The sequence below is a fragment of the Leptodactylus fuscus genome, chromosome 2 (genome assembly GCF_031893055.1).
Source record: "Leptodactylus fuscus isolate aLepFus1 chromosome 2, aLepFus1.hap2, whole genome shotgun sequence".
Classification (NCBI taxonomy): domain Eukaryota; kingdom Metazoa; phylum Chordata; class Amphibia; order Anura; family Leptodactylidae; genus Leptodactylus; species Leptodactylus fuscus.
The window spans coordinates 258,029,325-258,053,574 of record NC_134266.1 but is presented as its reverse complement, the minus strand read 5'-3'; the positions used below and the strand labels follow the sequence as shown (position 1 = coordinate 258,053,574).

At 43.0% G+C, this 24,250-nt stretch overlaps 1 protein-coding gene across 2 annotated transcripts in view; it reads left to right on the top strand.

Annotated features, from left to right (window-relative positions):
• Positions 1–24,250, top strand: part of DYNC2H1 (dynein cytoplasmic 2 heavy chain 1) — a 302,024-nt gene that overhangs the window by 58,266 nt on the left and 219,508 nt on the right. For both annotated transcript variants that reach the window (XM_075266159.1, XM_075266158.1), the window contains exons 41-54: positions 2,335–2,490; positions 3,033–3,292; positions 3,375–3,621; positions 3,764–3,915; positions 6,419–6,563; positions 6,744–6,846; positions 7,604–7,768; positions 8,609–8,739; positions 8,836–9,084; positions 12,012–12,120; positions 13,498–13,611; positions 19,552–19,694; positions 22,292–22,367; positions 22,456–22,610. In XM_075266159.1, coding sequence (XP_075122260.1) covers positions 2,335–2,490; positions 3,033–3,292; positions 3,375–3,621; positions 3,764–3,915; positions 6,419–6,563; positions 6,744–6,846; positions 7,604–7,768; positions 8,609–8,739; positions 8,836–9,084; positions 12,012–12,120; positions 13,498–13,611; positions 19,552–19,694; positions 22,292–22,367; positions 22,456–22,610 — 2,205 coding nt within the window. The remainder of the gene's footprint in view (positions 1–2,334; positions 2,491–3,032; positions 3,293–3,374; positions 3,622–3,763; positions 3,916–6,418; positions 6,564–6,743; positions 6,847–7,603; positions 7,769–8,608; positions 8,740–8,835; positions 9,085–12,011; positions 12,121–13,497; positions 13,612–19,551; positions 19,695–22,291; positions 22,368–22,455; positions 22,611–24,250) is intronic.

Below are 24,250 nucleotides of genomic sequence, written 5' to 3'. Positions count from 1 at the left end.
CCTGCAAATTAACTGGCAGCACTCTTCTCATAAACCTTATAGGAAAAAAAGGGGATTGCTGAATATTTTAAAGTACTGATCAAAATGAAATTGGCCGTGGGTGAAAGTCTTCAGTGCTTGTAATGAGACTTCTTACCTGAAGCCACCGCCGCCTGCGCAGTGCTGGCATGTTAAATACTTGCATGGCTGACTGGTATAAGATGTGAGTCCCTCTGGATAAATGGCGGGTTATTATAGCAACGGACTGCCTGGTACTGGTAAATGAAACGTACAGCCTGAATTTACCTATTGATATACTGATATGAGGAGAGTGTGTTGGGGTTGAAAACTATGGAGTCCAGGGTGTTAAAGGGATCCTATCATTGGATATCCTTTTTTTTTTCTCCCTAACATGTAGTAATAGCCTTAAGAAAGGCTATTCTTCTCCTACCTTTAGATGTCTTCTTCGAGCCACTGTTCGGTAGAAATCCTGGTTTTCTTTGATATGCAAATGAGTTCTCTCGCAGCACTGGGGGCGGTCCTCAGCACTCAAACAGCACTGGGGACGTCCCCAATGCTACGAGAGAACTCTCCAGCGACTCCTCCATCTTCTTCTGGAACACCCTCTCATTGTGTCTTCTTCCGTCCTGGGTTTCAATCTTCTAGGCCTTGGGCAGAGCCGACTGCACATGCTCGGGCCACAAGAAAATGGCCGCTTACATCAGCTTACTATGTAAACAGCCATTTTCTTGTGGCCTGGACATGCACAGTTAGCTCTGCCCAAGGCCTAGAAGATTGAAACCCAGGACAGAAAAAGGCACAAGGAGAGGGCATTCCATAAGAAGATGGAGGTGTCACTGGAGAGTTCTCTCCCAGAATTGGGGACGCCCCCAGTGCTGTTTGGGTGCTGAGGACCGCCCCCAGTGCTGCAAGAGAACTAATTTGCATAATAAAGAAAACCAGAATTTGGGCTCACAATCTACAATCTCAGTGGACCCTGCAACCTCTATAAAAAATATAAAAAACTATATCCTAAAATTTACACCCTGGCACAGAGCCTATTAATAGACTGACACTTGTCAATTTTGTATGAGATGTCTTTGCAGCATTCACCACATTTCTATCACAGACAGGATTACAATAGAAGATAACACCTCTATAGCTTATATCACTCATCCATCCTGAAATCCACTACGGACAATAGCTTATATCCTCCACCTCCCAATACAGAGCAGGTCTAGAAAACTCTACCATAGACCTCAGTGAGTCTGTTGCTACCTATGGCGTGACTCTGCTGTAAAGCATATCACTAAATGCGGTTAACAGAGCAGAGGAGAAGTTCAGACAAGATGGTCGTCTTATAATGATGTACAAAAAAAAAATAAAAAAATCTGCAATCAGAAAATAAAAACATAACATGAAAAAGTGATAGATATTGCTATATGGCCAGGACACTGCATGGAAATACAATGAGGAGCCATTGCTCTAATGCAGAGTCACATCCTTTTCATTTTTAAAATCACGACCTCCCATCTGATCCTAAAATGAGAGCATATCGTAGCATATCTTCATAAGATTAGGATACCCTTTTAGGCTAGGCAGTGTACCCTATAGTAACCATCTATCAACCGCAGTCTTTTAGTATGGTATTATCAGACATTGTCTGATCTGTGACTTGGGGTTGAAACCTATATATTATATTCCTCTTACTTTACTGCCATTCTCGGTCACTGTCCCATATAGATGCAAACATAAGTTGCGGCAGGAGCATTACTGCACTTACCTACAGTATATAAGGATACACGACAATGAGGTTCTTGGTTTTTTACAGTTTGATAAAACTAATTGTAGGCCCATCTCCCAATGACAAGGTGACCCAGGTTAGATGGTCTCTACACTAAAATGACTCCATGAATAAAAGTCCAGAGAGAGGAGGCTGTTTGTGGTGTATGCAAGAAGTGATTTGGCAGAAAAACACCTTTGCCCCATCTAACAGAGGTCACCTTGTTGTGTCAGATGGGCGTACAATTACAGTTTGATCAAAATGTAAAAACCAAGAACCTCATCTTCATGTATTCATATGTACAGCAGGTATTTGGAGTTCAGCCAGACCTCTCATATACAGTAGGGCTCACAATCTAAATTCCCTATCAGTATGTCTTTGGAATATGGTCAGATTTTGTACTTGGTCAGATTCGAACCTAGGACTTCAGACTGAGCGACCATGCTGTGCTACAACTATATGCTGTACAGTACTGTGTGTGTACCAGTGAACTTTGTCTAATGTCCTTGTACATGAATGGCTAATATCACAAGCGGAGGGTTGACATTGACATTTGTATCTTCTCTACGTAGAATGACTTTGTGGTGGAGACCAGTCTCATCGGGACAGTCCTGAACGGTCTCTCTCACCTTCACGGTTGCTCTGATCGGAGTCAATTCATTATTAGTCTGATCCGAGGACTCGGAGGAAACCTCAATATGAAGTCCAGGAATGATTTTGCCAAAGAGGTAACTAAGAGATCGATACATTGTGAGTAGATGAAATAAGATAGCAGCAGGTAAGAAGAAAGTAACAATGGTAGCACAGAGAGAAAGGGGAGGGGCTACAGAAGAGGGAAATATCAAAAAATAATAGGGGAACTTTATAATTTTTTTTCTTGTTTCTTGTGGTTAAAGGAGTTGGACCAAGTTGAGACGTTACATATCCACAGGATAGGCGTTATTTTGCTAATCCTTGTGGGTCTGACTTCTGCGATCCCATCGATCATGAGAACAGGATCTTCTTTTCTCCTTTTCAATGTAGCAGCAGGTCACAGGCACGAGCACAGATCCGCTTTCACTCCATTCTTCTCTATGTATCCGCTGGCGATTGCTCTCGTTTGTCACCAGTGGTCCTATCAGAGATGAATGTAATGTCCACCCATTCATATGGGCAGATCGGGACTCCCTTCTCATGATCAGTGAGATCCCGTCATTGGACAACCACTGTATATATAATTATATATCATAAAATGTGCCAAAATACAGTCATGTGTTGAAACCTTCTATAGGTTTTCAGTTGGGCTCGAGAATCTCCCCCCGACCCCCGCAAACCTTTGGATACCTATTGCGATGATAAAAGCGGTCGCCTAATGTCTTACAACTTTGAGAAACCTGAAAATTTGACCATTGAAGACTTCAGGAATCCCCAGGCCCTTCCGGTGATCAGAACTCCTGACATTCAGAGAGGCTTGGACTATTTCAGACCATGGCTGGGCTCCGACACCAAACAGCCCTTCATACTGGTGGGACCAGAAGGATGTGGGAAGGGGTAAGAGACATAAGGTCATAGTTCACACTACACCCCAGCCTTGGCAGGGCTTTGTACCTTCTTGTAACTCTTCTATTTTCAGGATGTTACTTCGCTATGCGTTTTCTCAGCTCCGATCTACTCACATCGCCACGGTTCACTGCAGTGCACAGACGACATCCCGCCATGTGTTGCAGAAACTAACACAGACCTGCCTGGTGATCAGCACCAACATGGGCCGAGTGTACAGACCCAAAGACTGCGAGAGACTGGTGCTGTACTTGAAAGATATTAACCTACCCAAACCAGACAAATGGGGCACCAACACACTCGTGGCTTTCCTACAGCAGGTGAGAAATGTTATTGAATATTCGATATCTATGATACTACGTATCTACATAAGACCGTGCCGATACCTCTAGTCACTGTATCCTCTCATATCATTGTCTTTGGTTACAAAGCTTTGGATCTAACATATTTGATGTTTCCAAGGTTCTGACCTATCACGGCTTTTATGATGATAACTTGGAATGGGTCGGCCTAGAAAACATTCAGATTGTGGCGTCTATGTCTGCCGGTGGCACCATTGGTCGGCATAAACTGACAACCAGATTCACTTCGGTGGTCCGGATATGCGCAGTTGAGTAAGTATTTGGTTGGGCTGAGGTGTTCTCTCCCTCAGTATGTTTGTAAGGCTCAAGGAGTTCACAGAAATGATGTGGAGGAAAGTAAAAGTCCCCACAATTCAGGTTACACGCAACATTACTGGCTGCACGATTTTAGGCACAGGAAAGGCTTAAGCCCCAAATCGATCCACAGGATAGGTCCTCAGTATTGGATCTGTGGGATCACCTCTTCTCTGTGTGCTGTGTATGGGAGACATCATAGTATTTAGTTTCCTCTTATTAAGGCTCTATGCACACGAATGTCTGCATGGTCATTGTGCGAGCCCTGTTGATCATGGTTAGCACACTGACCCATTATTTTCTGTGGCCCCGTACACACGCCTTGCATTGCCATGGGATCATGAAGGAAATCAATGGGTCTGTGGAGGTAAGGGCAGCACACAAATATCGTTCATGTGCTGTCTTTGTTGTTTTTCCACAGACCTGTTGTTTCACATGTTCAAATGCATTTAACCTAACTCTAGTAAAATTGAGAATTAGTCGTAAAGCCTGCAGAGGGGGAAAGTGGTAAAATGCAGAATACTGTAGTTTTGCTTCCAAATGCATATGTTCACCCTGCCATTGATAAGTCTGTTCTGATCTTTCATGGGACCAGAACAACGGAATGAAAACAAAAGAAAAAGGCTGCAGGGGCAACACGGTGGCCCAGTGGTTAGCACTGCAGCCTTGCAGCTCTGGAGTCCTGGGTTCGAATCCCGCCAGGAACAACATCTGCAAGGAGTTTGTATGTTCTCCCCGTGTTTGCGTGGATTTCCTCCCATTCTACAAAGACATACTGATAGGAAAAATAAAAAGTACATTGTGATCCCTATATGGGGCTCACAAGCTACATAGAAAGAAAAGAAAAAAAAGGCTGCAGATGGGGGCATAGTCTGTGAGCATCCATCATCATTGACTGTAATGTTAATAACAAAGTTAGGGCGAGTTCACACCTGTGCCCGGTCTCCGCTTTGTGGGTTTCCGACAGGAGATGGCAACCCATCAATCAATGTCGTCCCGTGAGAGTCTTCTGCTTTCCGCAGCGAAACCGTTTTTGTTTATAACCTGACACAAAGTCCTGCATGTCCGACTTTGTGTCCGGTTAAAAAAAACCAAAACACCGTTTTGCAGAACCGCAGAAGACTCTCACAGGCGGACACTGAATTCCAGACGCTCACGGGTGGACACTTTGCGAACCCATTCAAATGAATGGATTTGAAAACTGTCTGCCGGTTTCCGTCTCCTGTCCAGTTTCTCGGGCAGAAGACGGAAATCTGAAAGCGGAGACCGGGCGCAGGTGTGAGCCCGCCCTTAGACACTTTCTTTTGTTCTGTTTCTTTTTTCTATGGAAATTTTAAAGGAGTTGTACTGCTGTGATCACTTATTCCCTTTCTACAGGACAGGGGATAAGTGGTTGATTGTTGTGATCAGCACGGTGGCCCGAAAATTACCCTAAGGCCTCCTTGTGTATGGAGTGCCAGTATATTTGTGTTATTGCCGCTTCATTCTCTTCTATGGGGCCGCGGGTGCATTACAATGCTGGCAGCCCATAGAAGTGAATGGAGCGCCGGTCACGAAACGCACTGTCGTTACATTGACAAGGAGGCCTTAGGGGAACTTCAGTCCCCGTCCTTATGATTGCTGGGGGACCTGGTAATTATACCCCCAGCGATCACTGCACAGTGTAAAAGAGCCTTAGCCCTCTTGATCCAACATCTTTCTTGATGTTTGCATATGGAGAGCCTACAGAGGTGTGTTACAGCACCACGTAAGCTCTGCTACATCAGGCAATTGTGATTACTGGGGTTTTGTTATGTGACTGTCTGAGCAGCTTCTGTGTTACAAAGGGCTGAACGGATGTTGCTGAAATGTGCCAAAGTTCTCCCCCATCAGAGGCACAACAACACATTCCCCGTCGTACTCACTGAAACTCTCCACCCGATATACTCCGCTTGACCACACACAGCCTGCATGTTCTGTAATCTCCTGATCTTCCATGAAGCTCCATTTTCATCAGCTTTCACACTGTCCAGCTTCATCCTATATAGCCTGCCCACAAAAGTGTGTAGCTCCGCCCACTGCTTAGCATGATCCTATCCTAGAATGACTCAAGGACCTGTGATGATGTCATCACAGGTCCTTTAGTGTTGTGTGAACCTACATTCCTTCACTGCGGTCGTGTAGTGATGTCATTTACCGGGATAAAAAGTAGCCTATGTTTTAATCGGGGTTCCTATGTATGTATGTGGCAAATTTCATGCAAATCCGTTCAGCCGTTTTTGCGTGATTGAGGAACAAACATCCATACACACAAACTTTAATAGTAGGATTAATTAATAGTAGGATATATTCCTTTGTCCTACATTTGTCAGGACATAACATTACCTCTTGCCGTGTAGATTTTGATATATCACTTTTTGAAGTATTTTTATATTTTTTTATTTCTTTTTTTATATTCTTCTTTTTTTAACCCCTTGTGTAGCTATCCTGAACGAGACCAACTGCAGACCATTTGTAGCTCCTATTTAGAGCCAGTCCTTCACCAGAATCTAAAGAAACACCCCATATGGGGTTCTGTATCTAAAATCCACCAGTTAGCAGGGTCTATGGTCCAAGTATATGAACAGGTAACTATTGTACTTGTCTGTAGCTATTGTACAGTCTGACATTCTTTGTACCAGGCGTTTTGTGATTTTTTTTCCTATTTTGTCTATTTTCTATGTTATTTTGGAGACTTCTTGGTCTGTCCTTCCCTCAGTTTAGTAACGTGATGCCATGTGTTACAGAATTTTCTAATCTCTCTTTAGGTTCGGTTAAAGTTTTCGGTGGATGATCACAGTCATTATCTCTTCACACCCTGTATCCTTACACAATGGATTCTCGGGCTGTTTAGATACAACTTAAGTGGAGGTGGGTTTTGTATTGCTTGTCTCTGCTTTGGCCAGATTTATATGTGACAAGATATACAGTTTGCAGGTCCTAATCTATATCCAGGGCCGCTTTAATCTTTGGATAGCAGGACGGTCCTGCAGTTACAGTGCTGTCCTGCTGTTCCAAGCATTGGGTCCGCGCTGTCCTGATTAACTCGCCCAGGCATAAATGAGTTGTATGCAATGTTGAAGCAGGGAGTTGTCTGTGTCTTGGGAGCAGTAGGCAGTAGTTGGAGGGGATGAGGTGCAGATGTGGTTGTGAAATCTAAGTAAGTGAATTTATTTGTGCCTGAGAGACCTGTGTCTATCCTAAGATAAAACGGTACAATATAAAGGCAGACTCCTAGATGATGTGATTTTTACATACATCAGTCTCATAACCTCTGCACTTACCTGCCTCAGTGGTTACGTGCCATACACCCCCTTTATTAACCACGTCAGTGCCCCCAAGTATTGGCTGCAGGCAGGATGAAAATGTGTGAAGGACTCAAATGTAAAATGCCATCTCTTGTCTCTGACATGTGTTTCATACTGACATCTGTACCGCTTCTCTTTATAGCCGCTTTGATCTATATTTTTCTCACTTCATTGCCTTGATCTCTGATTTTCTCCTTTTTCTCTTTGCCTCTTTTGCCTCTCTTTCCATGGTAAGTCCTTTTGCTTTTCCAGTCTCCTCCTGTCCATGTGTCATTGTAGCTCACATCAGTATCCCGCTCTGACTGAATGTTTCGTCTCAGGATCTGCACCACATCAAGACAATGTCCTGGAGATTGTGGCGTATGAAGGGCAAAGATTATTTCGGGACAGGATTGTGACCTCTAAGGAGCTCAACGTCTTTGACAATATTTTAATATCAGTGCTGCAGGGAGACTGGGGGTCTGATGTGTTGGACCACTTGGCAGGTGAGAAGGAGAGCATTGGCTTAAATTGGGACTTAAAATAGGTCTTTAGTTTGTAATCGGTGGGGGTCTGATAACCAGATCAGCTGGTTGTAGAGGCTCCAGTGTTTGGGTCTGTCACTGAATACCAAGCACAGCGCCGTACGTATCATGGGGGCTATTCCTAAATATTCAGCTCAACCTTATTGAATGGGATTGAGCCTCTGCTGTACTATGTGACCAGTGAACACGACATCCTCAGCGTAGGGAAGAGGCCATAGCGTCACTGAGCATTGCCGTTTCGGACCACCTCCCAAGTGTCGGACCCCCTCCCATCACATATTGATGACCTATAATATTGATACATGGCCACATACAGATGTATCTGAGTTAACCTGAACTTTTGCAATTGGTAAAACGCCGTAGCATGATATTTTATCACAGAAGACAACAAAAATCAGTGAAGAGTCATTGAAAATTTATTGGGACACTGTATAACTTTTCAGTTATTGTGTGTGAGAAAAGAAGAGAGCGCCCCCAAAGGGCCTGACTTTTTTCAGAAGCTGCTCCTTCTTTTTTAAAATGTAGATTGGGAGCCCCATATAGGGATCATAATGTACATTTTTCTTCTCCTTATCAGTATATCTTTGTAGAATGGGAGGAAATCCATGCAAACACGGGGTAAATATACAAACTCCTTGCAGATGTTGTTCCGGGTGGGATTCGAACCCAGGACTCCAAGGCTGCATTGCTAACTTCTGGGCCACTATGATGCCCCAGAAAAGCTGCTCCATCCTTGTTTCTGGTATTGCAGAATTCAGCTTCTGTTTTCACTTGTATATGTCTTGTGTCTTTGTTTTTTAGACTCTTTCTATGTAACATGGGGAGCTCTGCATGAAGCAGGATCTGTACTTGCCCCCGGACAGGCCTTACCCCCCCATGGACGACCCCTCGGCAGGTTGAACTCTTCCGACTTTAAAGATGTTATTAAGAAGGTGTGTTAATGGGAAACATGAAATCCTTAAAGGCGTCCTGATGTTTTTTTTCGGTGAAGACTCGCAGTATCCATACCAGTTACTTATTTTTTTCAGGGGGTGATTCAGTTCAGTCGCGATAATCGGGAATTGGATCTTCTCCTGTTCCGTGAAGTTCTGGATTTCATGTCTCGAGTAGATCGTGTACTGAGCTTTCCAGGTGGATCCCTTCTCTTGGCAGGACGGAGCGGCGTTGGTCGTAGGACTGTCATGTCTCTCGTCACTCACATGCATGGGGCCGTGCTCTTCACCCCCAAGATCTCCAGAGGGTATGAGCTGAAACAGTTCAAGAATGACCTAAAGCAGGTAATGTCTGTCTGACGGGATCTCCTTCTACCTGATCCAGATAAGGACACAACTCTCTAAAACTCCTGTACACCAGTATAACAATCCCTCACCATATGCTCATAAACATTTTTTTTTTTCTTGTCTTTTTATTCCCTGGTTTTAGCATACATCCTTCTAGGTTAGTTTAGGACTATAAGCGCCATCACTCCTGGCTTCATAGGTGCAGCATCCCTGTCACACCTATTGTGAATTACTGTCTGTGACCAACACAGTCAGGTCTGTTAGGAGATGACACTCTGTGGAACAGGAGATGATGTCATTTGACTTAAAGGGGTTGTCCCATAACAAGGATCCTATCTATATTGCTAGTTTATGTGGATTTAAGACTTTTTCTAAATACATTGCTTTATCAAAACTGCTTTGTTTGGCCGCTATCTTAATTTATTCACTTAATTGTTTACACTGCGTTTCTATGACCACGGGCTTATCTGCTCAGTTCCCAAGTGAGGTAGCTGCCTGCTCTCAAGGAGGAGGGTGGGGCTGAGTGCTGGGAGCAGCTCTGAGCTGTGTGTGTCTCTGCCACAGGCAAGCAACGGAGCTCCTCAGATAGGGGAGGGGGAGGTGAGAGCTCTGGGATTTCTGAGCTCTTATCTCCTGCTCTTCCATTTATCAGTCGGTTTAATTGAATTTGGCTGATAAGGGCTGAGATTGGGAGTCCGGTACCTTTGTATGTATTACAAACTGACTCAAATCCAACTCTGCTACATCAGCCTCTACATCAGCTTTATACTGTGGTAATTCTTTTTTTTTTTTTTCCAATTAATTTTTATTGAAAATATTTTTTAAGAATACAAACAAGAAATTTATAGCAACAGTTTAGAAATATAAAACCGTATAACAAGGGTAAGGTGTAACAGTGGTAGCACCACTATACTGTGGTAATTCATTTACAACCAATCCCTCATTACTGACTGCAAACATAGCAGATAGCAGAGCAATTGAAACCCCGCCCACCAATGTGCCGAGAAAACCAGGAAGTGAAGCGAGCACAAGAACAAGCGTGATGGGAATACCCCTTTAAGGATGATATAATTTGAAGGAGAAGTTGACAACCCATAAGAAGATAGTAGCAATCATATTACTTGGCATCTTGATTCTGTTAGATAACTCATATGGTGTTGTGTCATTAAATGGATTTTTCAGGTCAATTTTAGTACTGATGATCTAGCCTGCGGTAGTCCATCAGTATCTGATCAGCTGGGTCTGACACCTTGCTGATCCTTTGGGCATTGGAAGCTATACAGAGCACAGGGGGTGGTGGCAGAGGCAAAAGGCACCATCTGCTGTATCACCGCTCTGCCTTGGTACTGCAGCTCTTATCCTATGCCCTTCAGTAGCAGCAGGGCTGCAGTACTCCGCTATGACTATAGTACAGCAGATGGTGCATTCTGCTGCCATCACTGCCTCTCTGTATAGCGTCTGACTCCAGTAGACAGCTGATCAGTGTGGGGTCAGGGTGTTGGACCCACACTGAGAAGACACTAAGAGCCTATCCTGAGGAAAGACCAGTAGGGGCCTGTAATTGGCAAAGCTGGTTCTTCCGCAGAGTAGCAGTGACAACAGGGGGTCAGTGTGCCCCAGATTGGCAGTTTTCTGAGATTTTATTTTTATGTCTTCCTTTTAATATGGTATCAATATCTGCACTGATCAGCGGTGTGGGTCTGCTGCTGGGCCCACTACTATACAGTGTAACGCCTCGTTCACATCTGCATTGCTGTTCCGTCCAGGGCAGTCCGCATGGGCCCCCCCGAATGGAATACCAAACGCAACTGCAAGCAGTGTGCCAGTGAAATCACATGGACCCATAGACTATAATGGGGTCTGTGTGCTTGCCGCCAGATCTCCGCAGGGATCATGTGGACAGAAAAGTCCTTCACCATCTACTTTCCTGTCCACATAATTTGTGTGCGGCAGGCACATGCACCCCATTATAGTCTATGGGGTCCGTGTGCTTTTACTGCACAGCACTTGCAATTGCATTTGGTATTCCGTTTGGGGTGGTCCCCATGTAGACTCTCCCAGACAGAATACCGAACACAGATGTGAACCCAAGCAAAAGGAGTCTGAAACGAATGTCTCGATACATTTTATAGGAGCTGTGGGGTTTATTGCAGCTTTGATCTCCATTCGAGCTGAGATGTAGTAATGCAGCTGGGCCACCATATAATGTACAGAGTCATCTGATCTTCTTTGTTTCCCCTTTTTAAAATAAATAAGCCTATATCCATATACACATAAGCACTCCCCGCCAAATAACACATTTTACCCAGAACCCACCCAAAAGCGGGAAGAGGGAATATCTATCTATCTATCTATCTATCTATCTATCTATCTATCTATCTATCTATCTATCTATCTATCTATCTTTCTATCTGCTTTCAGATGTGTTCACTGTATGGTACTGGGCCTGGCAGCATTCCCAAACACCTGACCTGGGGGTCGAAGGTTGAATCCCATAATCAGATATTGCTGACATTTTCTTAATAATAAACCATCAAAAAAATTAAATTTTTTTTAAAAAATATATTATTTTGCATTAAGATAATATAGTAGAATATTGTAAGTACGCACATGACTCATTGTGATCCTATAGAATAGATAATACCGCTCATTGCAGAATCTGATATTATAAGATGTGACCGCACAATTGGCGGCAGTGTATCCGCGGCCTATGTCAGCAGCCGGTTAACCATATGCAGGTTATTCCTTATTTGCTGTGTATAATCCTGCTGCTTTCTAGCACATATGTCTGTACATAGTGATATTCACCGCGCGCCCTGGGCTATAGCAGTTGTCATTGTTTTCTTTGGATTCCCAGTCTTACACATGAGCGTGCTATTGCCATTTCTGCCGTCATGATGTAACCAGAGTCCCCTTGTTTTCAGGTCATGCAGATGGCGGGAATAGAAGGACAGCAAGTAGTTCTGCTCCTTGAGGATTATCAGTTCGTCCATCCTACATTTCTAGAGATGATCAACAGCTTGCTGTCATCAGGTACTGTCATGTGTGCGGCGCTGCCTGCGGGCAAATCTGGTTATTGATGGTCGGCTTCACTGCATTGCCATTTACTTACATTAATATGGAACTGTGGTTTTGCGCTTATGGATATGGACTGTGGAAAGGAAATGTATAATGTGTTGGGCCTGAGAATAGATGAGGAGCTCAGAGTCTCTAATATGAGCACCTCTGTCAGATCTGTTTTATGGCATATGTTTTAGGAAGTTCATCCTTATTATTACATCTGGATATGAAATTATTTATATGTGATCACGAATCGCGGTCTCGCACGCTGTATACCAACTTGTGGCGTACCCATACATCTAAGGGCTAGTTCACACGGGGCTAGTGACCACGTATTTTGGTCTTGATTTTGATGTGGCTTTCGACATTTCGTCGTGGCTTCATGCGCCAGAGTAGGCCCAAATGAATGGGCCTAGTCCGGAGGGATTGTCTTGACGAGGCGTTCCGATTTACGCCGCGGCGTCTGCCTCAAGAAAGGGCAGCTCGCTTCTTTTTCCCACGAGCGGGAACAAACCGCTAGCAGAAAACAGATTGCTAGCGGTCTCCATAGACCTCTATTGTGAGGGGGCGAATTTTGAGGTGTATAATGTGCCAAAATCCGTCCCCTCTTGCCCCGTGTGAACGAGCCCTTACTCACCACACATGCACAGTTAGCACTGAATGCGAGGTTAAAGGGGAACTCTGCTTCCACACACAACTATCCCATTAGATTACTCAGGAGCTCGGCAGCCCTTGCAACTGCCACCAGTTTTCCCAATGATAGAACCCCTTTAACAGAACAGAGGAGAAGCTCAGGCAAGATGGCCGCTCCCATAATCATGTACAGGAAATAGAATTAAAAAAAATTACAATCAGACAATAAAAACAGATAAAAAATGATTTCTCTGGTTTCTATAATAAAATCAGGATACATTCACTTCAATGGTCAATTTAAAATTTTCAGCAGTGTGGTAGGTCATGTGTTAGGTAGAGATGAGCGAGTAGTATTCGATCGAATACCTCGCTCCCATAGGAATGCGTGTAAGCGGCCGGACACCGAGGGGTTAAGCGCAGTGAATATTTGGTGTTCGGCCACTTACATGCATTCCTATGGGAGCGAGGTATTGGATTGATTACTACTCGCTCATCTCTAGTGTTAAGTGTTAGTTTAAAGTTTACTGCGTTGGTTATAATGGAGTTCTGATCTTTTTTCTGTTTGCACATTGTAGTGAGGTTCTGCAGCGGTGAGGCTTGCTGTTAGCAATGTGTATACCATATACACCCCATACTGTATATACTCATTGCAGGCGGATATGATTTACCTTTCATTTAGTGAATGCTCTGAACTCTCCCTCACTCTTCTCTTTGCAGGCGAGGTTCCCGGCTTATATACCATGGAGGAGCTGGAGCCCCTCTTATCGCCACTGAAGGACCAGGCATCTGAAGATGGATTTACAGGACCGCTCTTTACTTATTTTACTTTTAGTATGTATCTATACCTGACCCCGTTCCCTGGGCCCCAAGCCTTCATACTGTTGGGGACATTAAGGGGTCCCCATGATAGAGTATGTTGCTGAGTTCCAAATTAAATATCAGGCCTGAAGTAATTACGCCCATTATCAGGTCTGGAGAAGCCACACACACACAACTGATGGTGCATCAAGTGAGTTCTAATTTAATGGTGCACAAAGGTGGTTTAAATACAATACAGACAAGAGCAGGTTGGACTATTCTAATAACATAACATGGTTGGCATAAAATGATTGGTTATAAGATAAACCTGGCACATGACTATTGGCTGAGGCCTTATGTATTTTGCATATCATTACAGCTTAATGGACTTTGTACTTTGTCCTTAAACAAAGAAAGCTTCAAAAACACTTATGTGTGAACTAGCAGCTCACACTATGTCTATATGCATATATCATGGAAACAGAGATAAGATGTCATGTTGGTGCTAAATGAGTCTCAGTGACCTCCATATACCATGAAGATAAGATATACAAATAGCCAGCTGCGACTTACTTACACAGTTTATGTGTGAAAGGTTACAAGATGACTGACAAAATACAAAGATGGAGGATTTGACTCTAACATTCCCCCATTTTGAGATGGCTGAATACAGGAATTCATATTTAGGTACTTCAGTGACCTAATGTCTACTGCCGGACTTTACCAGATTCCCCTCATATGTTCCTGTATTCTAACCTAATCTCAATCATAGTTCTGGCCTTTTATATCTTGGTCTGCTCATCCTTTTGTATATGTTTTGTATTAAACAAACAAAATGTAGATAAGATTTTTACTACAACTTGCTGATATCTACTTGTTTATACTATGTATCGTTCCTAAAATATGAGGTGGTATTTTCTTAACTATATACTTCAAACATTTCCTGTTGCGTCAAAGAAACAGCTATATATGACATGACTTAGGCTAATATGGGGTTATGAGTACATATCCTACAATCTGACACATTCAGATCTTCGATCAAAATCATATGATGTTTAAGAAACTTATTGTCCCACTTCATTGTTAAATGTTCTATGCAGGCTTATCGTCAGGACCATCTGTAACAGCATTATCAGGAGAATCTTCATCGCTTTATGTTAGATACTTTCTTGCAATATGAAGCATGGATACAATTAGGCTCTCCTTCAAATTTCACAGAAGTACTGGTTATCAGCAGCATTTGGAAGGACCATCAAATCTTGGCTCCAAGGTTTTTCTCACGTGTCTCTTCATCACCATCAATCTCTTGGCTCAAATGAATAGGTCCCGCCCACTAACTTAAAATCTGAGAAGGAGAGAAAACTCAAAGCCATACATTAGTCAGATGTTTTTGCCAAGACATCACATAGTCAGCCAGTACACCATACCACATCTGTAGGAGTTGCCAAGAATACAACCCCCAAAGAAAGTTTGACATGGGTTAAAGCCAATTCTTCTCTTAGGAGGGTACCTTACAGAAAATACCAATACAAGTGACACACTATTTCTTCAGTAGCCGTCTATCTGCAGCCCCGTTTGTGATGGCTTTCTTCACCAGATATGCCTCAGACTTTTCTGAAGATAGATAACTATACACACAAGCACGTACTTATACCGTCTCACCTTTAGTAACTGCATATAGTTAACCTGCGATCTCTGGAACGGGTACAAGGGCTCTGGGCCTGGCTCTGAGAAACTTTTCACTTTTTGGCCTACTTTGCATTTAACACATGCCATTCAGTGTCTGTAGTGATGTTAAATCCTGCAGCCGCCCATCCTCTGCTCACCAGGTCACACAAGGCTACTTCTAAACACTGCTTTATGCCATCAGTGGGGACAATGCACTCAGTAAATATATTCTCTTACCACCGGAGATCAGGACTTGTACATCCTCTTTTACTGTAGTCCTGGACCATTTTTGGTGCCTCAGTGTTGTAAAACCTGAAAAGAGAGCTAAAAGGGGGGTTTGGGTCGAGTATAATGACCAATTATCAGTAAGGCATATCCCCTAGGCCTCTGCAGCTGGGTTAGCGGCAGTGTCTGCCCACAAGTTACCTCTACTTTCCTTCATATCAGCCTTAGTGTGTGTCCTGACTTTTGACTATACCCACCTGTGTGGGGGCAGCAGCAGGGTCCATCACTATCTGAACAGCCTGGAAATCCTTTTAGGCTTAACATTAACCCTACAGAAAGCTCTCGCTCTCCAGATTGGACCATAGTCCCACTATATCAAACACCTACCCTCAGACATTGTACCCTGTCTCAGTGATGGCTTCTAGTTCAGCTTCATGAGCTGAGACCCATACAGTTCCATAATGGTTCTACTTTGTGCTTGGTTTTACCCTTGGTTTACCTCATATTCAGTGACCATGACATATCTGGTGCAGAATCCACCATCATTCCCAAATCGAGAATCATCTAAAATAAAAGAATTCTCATCAGAGTTAACAATAGATTCATCATTTACATAACCAAATCAGCAAAAGTAAAATTAATTTTAAGTTATCTGACTCTCCTTACTCCTCCCCTGAAACTATTGTTAACAGGTTAGAAGGGACTTGTAGTGCAGCACAGAATGCAAAGCTTACATTAGAAGACATAGATAAGACACACTGCAGCCTGAGATATCCAGCCATTGTCATCTTTGTTTCCAATGAAAGATTTATTACCCCTTTGTCTTATCATGGAAGCAGCTGCGCTGGCTCTCCCCACACTTGTCATAGCTGTAGTACTACATATCCCAGCAGACTTATTTATACAATCCCAAGTAAATTCAGTTCTTTAAAACTTCTAAACACTCCAAAAATTCATTAAGGTAAGTAAATACTCAACATATATCAGCAGAGAAGGCGGAAGCCTTAAATTACAGAGCAGATATTCGAGTGACTTCTGATCTACTTAGACAGCTATGTAGCACCTTGTAGCAAACAATGACCCAGAAACACCACTTTAATTTTGTAGAACTGCAATTTATCTTTACCTACGTGTACATGTTAGGGGCGTTCTGTGCCCCTTGTGGCAAGATAGTTCACATGTATTGCCTACCCCTATGGGGCCTAATCCCATATCAGAAGGAACATCTGAATAACTTTTTCACACAATAAATCCCGATTGTTAACATTCTTGGAATTATAGTATAAACCCATAACAAATATTTATGTTACAAGTGTAAAGCCCATCTGATATAATTGATACACATACGCACCAATACACACTGAGTACATAATACATGTACATGGTATATCAAGTACATCTCATTTACACCAGAACACACATATATGTATTCAACAATAGAAAGAACTTTTATGCCTCCCTTTCATATCTACTTGTCACCACCCTCTGTGGTTATCAGCATTCAATATCTGCTTGCTGTGGAGACTGAAAATGTAACAATACAGACATGGACAAACAGAACATGTACACATAGCAGACACATGTAACATGTACATATAACTGACACACATATATGGGCCCATTCACTTTTCTGAACCTTCCATACAAACATGCAACGTCACACTGGAGCTCCAGACAGAACAAAACAAATGTCAATTAAATCAAAAAGAACTTGTCTGAACTAAAATAAAAATTTTCATATATTTTGTACCGTGATATCACTTATCGTCTCGGGACGGCTTATTCCTACAAATAGGCACAGAGTTAGTTATAATTCCCGCACAGCTAAATATTGAGGAGAAAACAAACCAAAACATGTAAATAGTTGCCTTCATCTTCTTACCAATTTGCATATTACTATAAAATAAACATAATAATGTTGATCTCATATTTATGCCATTTATCCAATTTTAAAAACATTACCATGAGAGGAGCATTCTCAAAATGGGAAACCTTTCCTGAATAAAAGGACACTATAGACATTCTAGAAATAACTTAATGTCCACCCCCAAGCCTATATACACACATATGTGTATACACATACCTACACTTAACCTGCAGTATCCTCACCACAAAACATATCATGTTTCCACTTTCCACTAACCAACAAACTAACAACACAATGCTAAGTGCCAAGCACATTAACCCTTTAGCTGGACTGTCAATGGATGCTCACTATACATTTCCTTACACTCAAAGCCTTTGTCCTTCGCTTAGGACACCAGCAATCTCTAGCCAAGTGTCCCTGGTTTCCACAATTAAAACACTTCCTGGTTACCCTCTATCCCTGTATCTGTCCTGCCTATTCTCCATTGGTAACTCCTGCTCTTTTTTTTTTTTTTTTTTCTTGAGCGGCATCTTCTTCTCTCTCTCCCATTCCTATTAGTTCATATGGGGGTATACCCTACCTCAGAGGGTCCCTCCCCCATAATAGCTGATGGCCAGTCAGCCGTGAGCATCCCACTCCTCTAGGGCAATTAAGACAATAGAGGGTCACTTTTGACTCACCTAGTGGGACCTCCCAAACAGTCACTCTGTTTTCATTGAACTAATCTCTAATGTGCATGTTCTGGCGTAGTGCTCAGGGCAAAACCCTCATTTGGTTTCCACAGACTCCACTTTGTCTGTGTCCCTCTATCGAACACCCCTGAATCATTGCATGTACTTACTCAGATTCTACTCAGTCCTTAGTGTCCAAAACAAGGACTTTTCAATCACTCAGTACTTCCACTCTCGCAACTCTAGGGATTAAGGATGAAGAATAACTCTCTCTTCTGCACCGCTTTTTACACTCTATAACAGATGTAGCAACCAAATGACAGCATGGACAGTAGACAAAGAATGAGGTATAACATTTCCCACCCCACTACAGACAACATACTATTCAGGTTCTTGCACACTATATAATATGGCATCGATTGTTATAACATATGCAGCACTAATCCTCACTCACCGACACACAGGATCCGGGACACGTAGGAACTCAGATTAGTTATTTGGCAAGAAAAGGACTTACCGTTACAGCGCCGTTTTATTCATCTGAGGTCCTCCGGGCCCGTCTCCAAATCGGTTGGTGAGTGGATCAGTACACTATCGGCTGCACATTAAACGATTATCGATTCCCCACGATGGGCGTCAGGTTCTGTTAGGGACATTAAGGGGTCCCCATGATAGAGTATGTTGCTGAGTTCCAAATTAAATATCAGGCCTGAAGTAATTACGCCCATTATCAGGTCTGGAGAAGCCACACACACACAACTGATGGTGTATCAAGTGAGTTCTAATTTAATGGTGCACAAAGGTGGTTTAAATACAATACAGACAAGAGCAGGTTGGACTATTCTAATAACATAACATGGTTGGCATAAAATGATTGGTTATAAGATAAACCTGGCACATGACTATTGGCTGAGGCCTTATGTATTTTGCATATCATTACAGCTTAATGGACTTTGTACTTTGTCCTTAAACAAAGAAAGCTTCAAAAACACTTATGTGTGAACTAGCAGCTCACACTATGTCTATATGCATATATCATGGAAACAGAGATAAGATGTCATGTTGGTGCTAAATGAGTCTCAGTGACCTCCATATACCATGAAGATAAGATATACAAATAGCCAGCTGCGACTTACTTACACAGTTTATGTGTGAAAGGTTACAAGATGACTGACAAAATACAAAGATGGAGGATTTGACTCTAACAATACTGATACTGATATAGCACTTTTGCAGGCAGTTGCATGTGAATGTGCTACTACTGTATCAGCCTAACACACTAAAGAGGCTTCTGACACATTATAAACCCCCAATATATCCCAATATACTGCCAGTCTTTGCTTGCTATGCTGCACTGATCTATATTGTACATTGCAGATGACTACAGCAACCATTTACTGCTCACAGCGGTGATGTGCCATCCATAGGAACATCTCCGCTATGGCCGACTATTGTTTGCTGTGCTCTAGTGACTCTCATACTGGAGGCTTTCAGTCCCTTTCTCTTAATAGTTTATTCCTAATCCCTGTTGTCCCATTTCAGGAGTCCTGCAGAACCTGCACGTCGTCCTCATCATGGATTGTACTAATGCAAATTTCACTATAAACTGTGAGAGTAACCCGGCGTTATACAAGAAGTGCTCGGTGCAATGGATGGAGGGCTGGTCTGATAGGAGTATGAAGAAGGTATGTCATCTAATGGATGTATCTATATACCATGTATATAGAGGATTAGCCAGTTATCAGTGTCTTATATGTCATCTTATACAGGGTATGTCATATGCTTCATTACACTATGCTTACTATATTCATTTCTCATAGCTGCCTTGCATTCGAGGGGCACCCATTTTCACAGATACCCCATACATTTCAGTGTATGGAGGGTTCTGTGAAAAAAGGCAAAAATCGGACTTAACCTATGTATTGACGGTCCCAAAAAATGTACCTTAAAAGTAACATTGTATGATTAGCCCCAATTCACTGATATTGAAAGTAATGCTGCCGAGTGACATCCATTTTAAAAAAAGGACATCACACGGCCATTAATTACGGTCATGTGATTGTAGCTACGGATAGGAAAACCATTTTAAGAATATAAAATATCCTACACGTGGCTCCTATAGATTCCTATGTAATAAACACACACGTATAGGGTATATTCACACGGAGTATTTGTAAGCTGATAAAAACCTCCTTAATGAATTAGGAAACTTCTTTTGGCGCGGTTTTTACATGATATGGTTTTTGTTGCATTTTTTGATGCATTTTTTTCTGCTCCAGCACATTGTATGGACCTGGAAACTTCCCTTTAAAGTGATTCTATCATTAAAATCACATTTTTTTTCCCTCAATCACACGTAGGAATAGTCATAAGAAAGGCTATTCTTCTCCCACCTTTAGATGTCTTCTCCATCCTGCCGTTCAGTAGAAATCCCGGTTTTCGACTGTATGCAAATGAGTCCTCTCGCAGCACTGGGGGCGGTCCCCAATGCTGCGAGAGAAATCTCCAGCGCCACCTCCATCTTCTTTAGGAACGGCCTCTCTGTGCGTCTTCTTCCACAGCTGGGTTCAAACTTCTAGGCGTGCGCAGTTGGCTCTGCCGTTGGGCCTCAGACAGAGCCGACTGCGCATGCCTGCCTGGTGTAAGCGGCCATTTTCTTGTGGCCGCTTACACAGTAAGCTGGGTTGAGCGGCCACAAAAAAATGGCCACACGTATGTGCAGTTGGCTTTGCCCGAGTCCCAATGGCAGAGCCGACTGCACATGCATAGAAGTCTGAACCCAGCTCTGGAAGAATAAGCGCAGAGAGGCCGTTCCTGAAGAAGATGGAGGCAGCACTGGAGATTTCTCTTGCAGCATTGGGGATGCTCCCTTTGCTGCGACACAACTCATTTGCATACAGACAAAAAACGTGATTTTTACAGAACTGCTGCGCGGAGAAGACATCTAAAGGTAGGAGAAGAATAGTCTTTCTACCAAAGGGATTCCAAAGGGATTCTACCATTAAAAACTTTTTTTTTCTTTCTCCATAACACATAGGAATAGCCTTAAGAAAGACTATTCTTCTCCTACCTTTAGATTTCTTCTCCGCCCCGCCGTTCGGTTAAAATCCTGTTTTCCGCCGGTATGCTCAAACAGCACTGGGGGCGTCCCCAATGCTGCGAGAGAAATCTACAGCAACGCCTCTATCTTGTTCAAGAACTTCCTCTTCCTGTGTCTTTTTCCGGCGGTAGCTTCAAACTTCTAGGCCTAGGGCAAAGCCGACTGCGCATGCCCGCGGCCACAAGAAAAATGGCCACTTACACAGTATTGTTCCTGAAGAAGATGGATGGATGGAGAGTTCTCTTGCAGTATTGGGGATGCCCCAGTGCTGTTTGAGCGCTGGGTCCCGTACCCAGTGCTGCAAGAGAACTCATTTGCATACTTGCGGAAAATGGGATTTTAACCGAACGGCGGGGTGGAGAAGACATCTAAAGGTAGGAGATGAATAGCCTTTTGTAAGAGTATTCCGACGTATTCGGGAGAAAAAAAAAGTTTTTAATGGTAGAATCCATTTAAGGATATTCCTACGTGTGATCGAGAAAAAATGTGATTTTAATGATAGAATCCTTTTTTTACAAAAACTGCTTCGAAAACCGTGTTTGTTTTTTTTTATCGCAATGGTTTTTCAAGGCGGAATCTGCCTGAAGATTGGTCAAGTCGCCTTTATTTTTACTCTAGCGGAAAATATCTGCTATTGACTCTCGTTGCAATAAATGGGAGACGTTTTTTGAGGCAGGTTTTGAGGGGCTTCAAAATCCTCCTGCAGAAAACTCTGTGTGAACATACCCATACATTTATAGATATTTATTTATATATGTGTGTATGTTCTTTGCCATGAGCACTATGGATTGCTTTAGTGTATAGGCCAACGATTAGCAAATCACATGTATGGAGCTGATTATCATGACCGTAGAATAAGGTAAAATAAGATAAGTTAATCCTTTAATAGTCCACAGTGGTGAAATTTCAGTATGTTACAGCAGCCTAGTAATACAGATACAGGATAATACACAGTAATATATTACAGACGTAGACACACATATGCTGAGAAGAGAAGATATACTAGGAGTCCATAGCAACTAAGTAAGAGAAGAAAGAAGGAAGACGTCAGGGTCATTTAGTTCTCTGTGCGGAGTGATCTTCACTCGGAGAACTAAGTGACTGTGGCTGTGGATATACATAAAGGGATATCTTGGTTACCTAATAATATCTGCTATGTCATGTATGATCGTCTTTCTTCAGATTCCTAAGATGTTATTTTCTGACACAACAAGTCAAGAAAGGAGTCAGCACTCTGAGCATAAGAAGTCTTCTCCAGGTAGACGATGTCATTACTTTGTCTTTGTTCTGCCAAGACTGAAGTAGCGATCTATTCATTTCTTTCCATGTACGCTTGTGTTTCATAGGAGAGTCGGACTTTTATAAATCTTTCTTGACCATTCATGAATCCTGCAAAGCGTATGGGGCCACTCCGAGACGTTACATGACCTTCCTTCAAGTGTACGGCTCACTGTTCAGCAGTAAGAAAGCTGAGCTCACCAAGAAACAGAAGCATTTACAGGTACGTTATGGATCCCTTGTCATTGTATGTGGTGGGGGTGCCAATGCTGTTATACTGGGAAATTACTCGAAGATGGACATTTTTCCTACATTAGTGATTTTAGGCCATGCCCCCTTTTTAAAAGCCATGCCCCTAGATCATCATAAGGGCGAAATGGGCCCAGTGGCAAGTGCCTATGGGCAAGTTCCCATTTGCCTTCATTATACAGTTACAGTGGATTAGTGTTGAAATATTCAGGATGTGAATATTTGGTGAACAAACCTCAAAAGATTCGTCTAGTGAGGTTCGCCCTGTAGTATTGTTAGGGGCGAACTCATGCAAACCGGTCATTATTATACTCTGCTGTCTTTTGAGACCCCAGAGTATAATAAGCGTAGGCCAAGGGGAGGTGAGCAAACATAATAAACAGTGTTACTCAACTCCCATGGAGTCTGTCGCAGGTCCCACGTCCTTTTCAGGCCTTTTCTGATGTTGGTGACGCCTGTGATTGGGCCTCAGTGGTCTCATGGTGTTGTGATGCATAGACACAAGTGTCACGATGCTGCATGGCCCTGGTGACCGCTGAGGCCTGTGATTCCCTGATGTCGTTCAGAAGGCTGAAGAGAATGTGGGAGGTGACTAATGCTGTTTTCTCATCTCCCCTTGGCCTCTACTTATTAACTTCAGCTCCAGCTCAGACGTACACAAAATTACGATTGTTAACTGGGCTCGGTTTCGGTTATTTTGCAGATAGGGCAGGAACATTGTATACAGAGCAGTTCTCTATTCTGGCTTATAGAGGAAGTCCCAACCAGGGACCACTTGACATATATATATTTTTTTTTCCGTAAAACAAGGTGTGAAAATTTGTGTTTTTAGCTAAAGATATGCCCGAATAGCCTTTAAAAAGGCTGCTAATCGTTTGTAGAAAGACCCCAATTTTTGTTAATTACTGTGGAAATTGATATGCAAATCAGCTCCAGGGTGCACGGTGGACGTTCCGAGTACCCCCTTGTGTTATACCTTCTGGACGCCCACCGCTTCCTCCAAGCCCAATCCTCCTGCTTATCCACCGCCTCCATTGTCGGCAGTTTCTATTGAAATCACACGTGTGTGCAGTAGCGCTCCCTCCGGCACAATACTGCACATACTCCAGCGCCAGCTCGCAATGTTCTCTATGGGAAAATGGCGCTGGAGCGTGCACAGTAGCGCGCTGGAGGGAGCGCTACTGCGCACACACGGGATTTCAATAGAAACTGCCGACAATGGAGGCAGTGAATAAGGAGGAGGAGGGAGGCTTGGAGGAAGTGGTGGGCGTCCAGAACGTATGACGCAAGGGGGTGTGTGGAACACCCACCGTGCACAGTGGAGCTGATTTGCATATCGATTTCCAAGGTAATTAACAAAAACAGGAGGGGGGTCTTTCTGCAAACAATTAGCAGCACCTGAATAGCTTTTTTAAAGACTATTCAGGCATATCTTTAGCTAAAAACACGAAAATCTAGTGATAGAGCCCCTTTAAAGATATTGAGGACCTTTTCTTCTTTTCTTAGGATGGGTCATCAGTATACAGTTGGTGGGAATCTGACATCCGGCACCCCCACAATCAGGTTTTGACATCAGGTGGCAGAACGAGCTCAGAGATCGGAGCCGGAAGCACG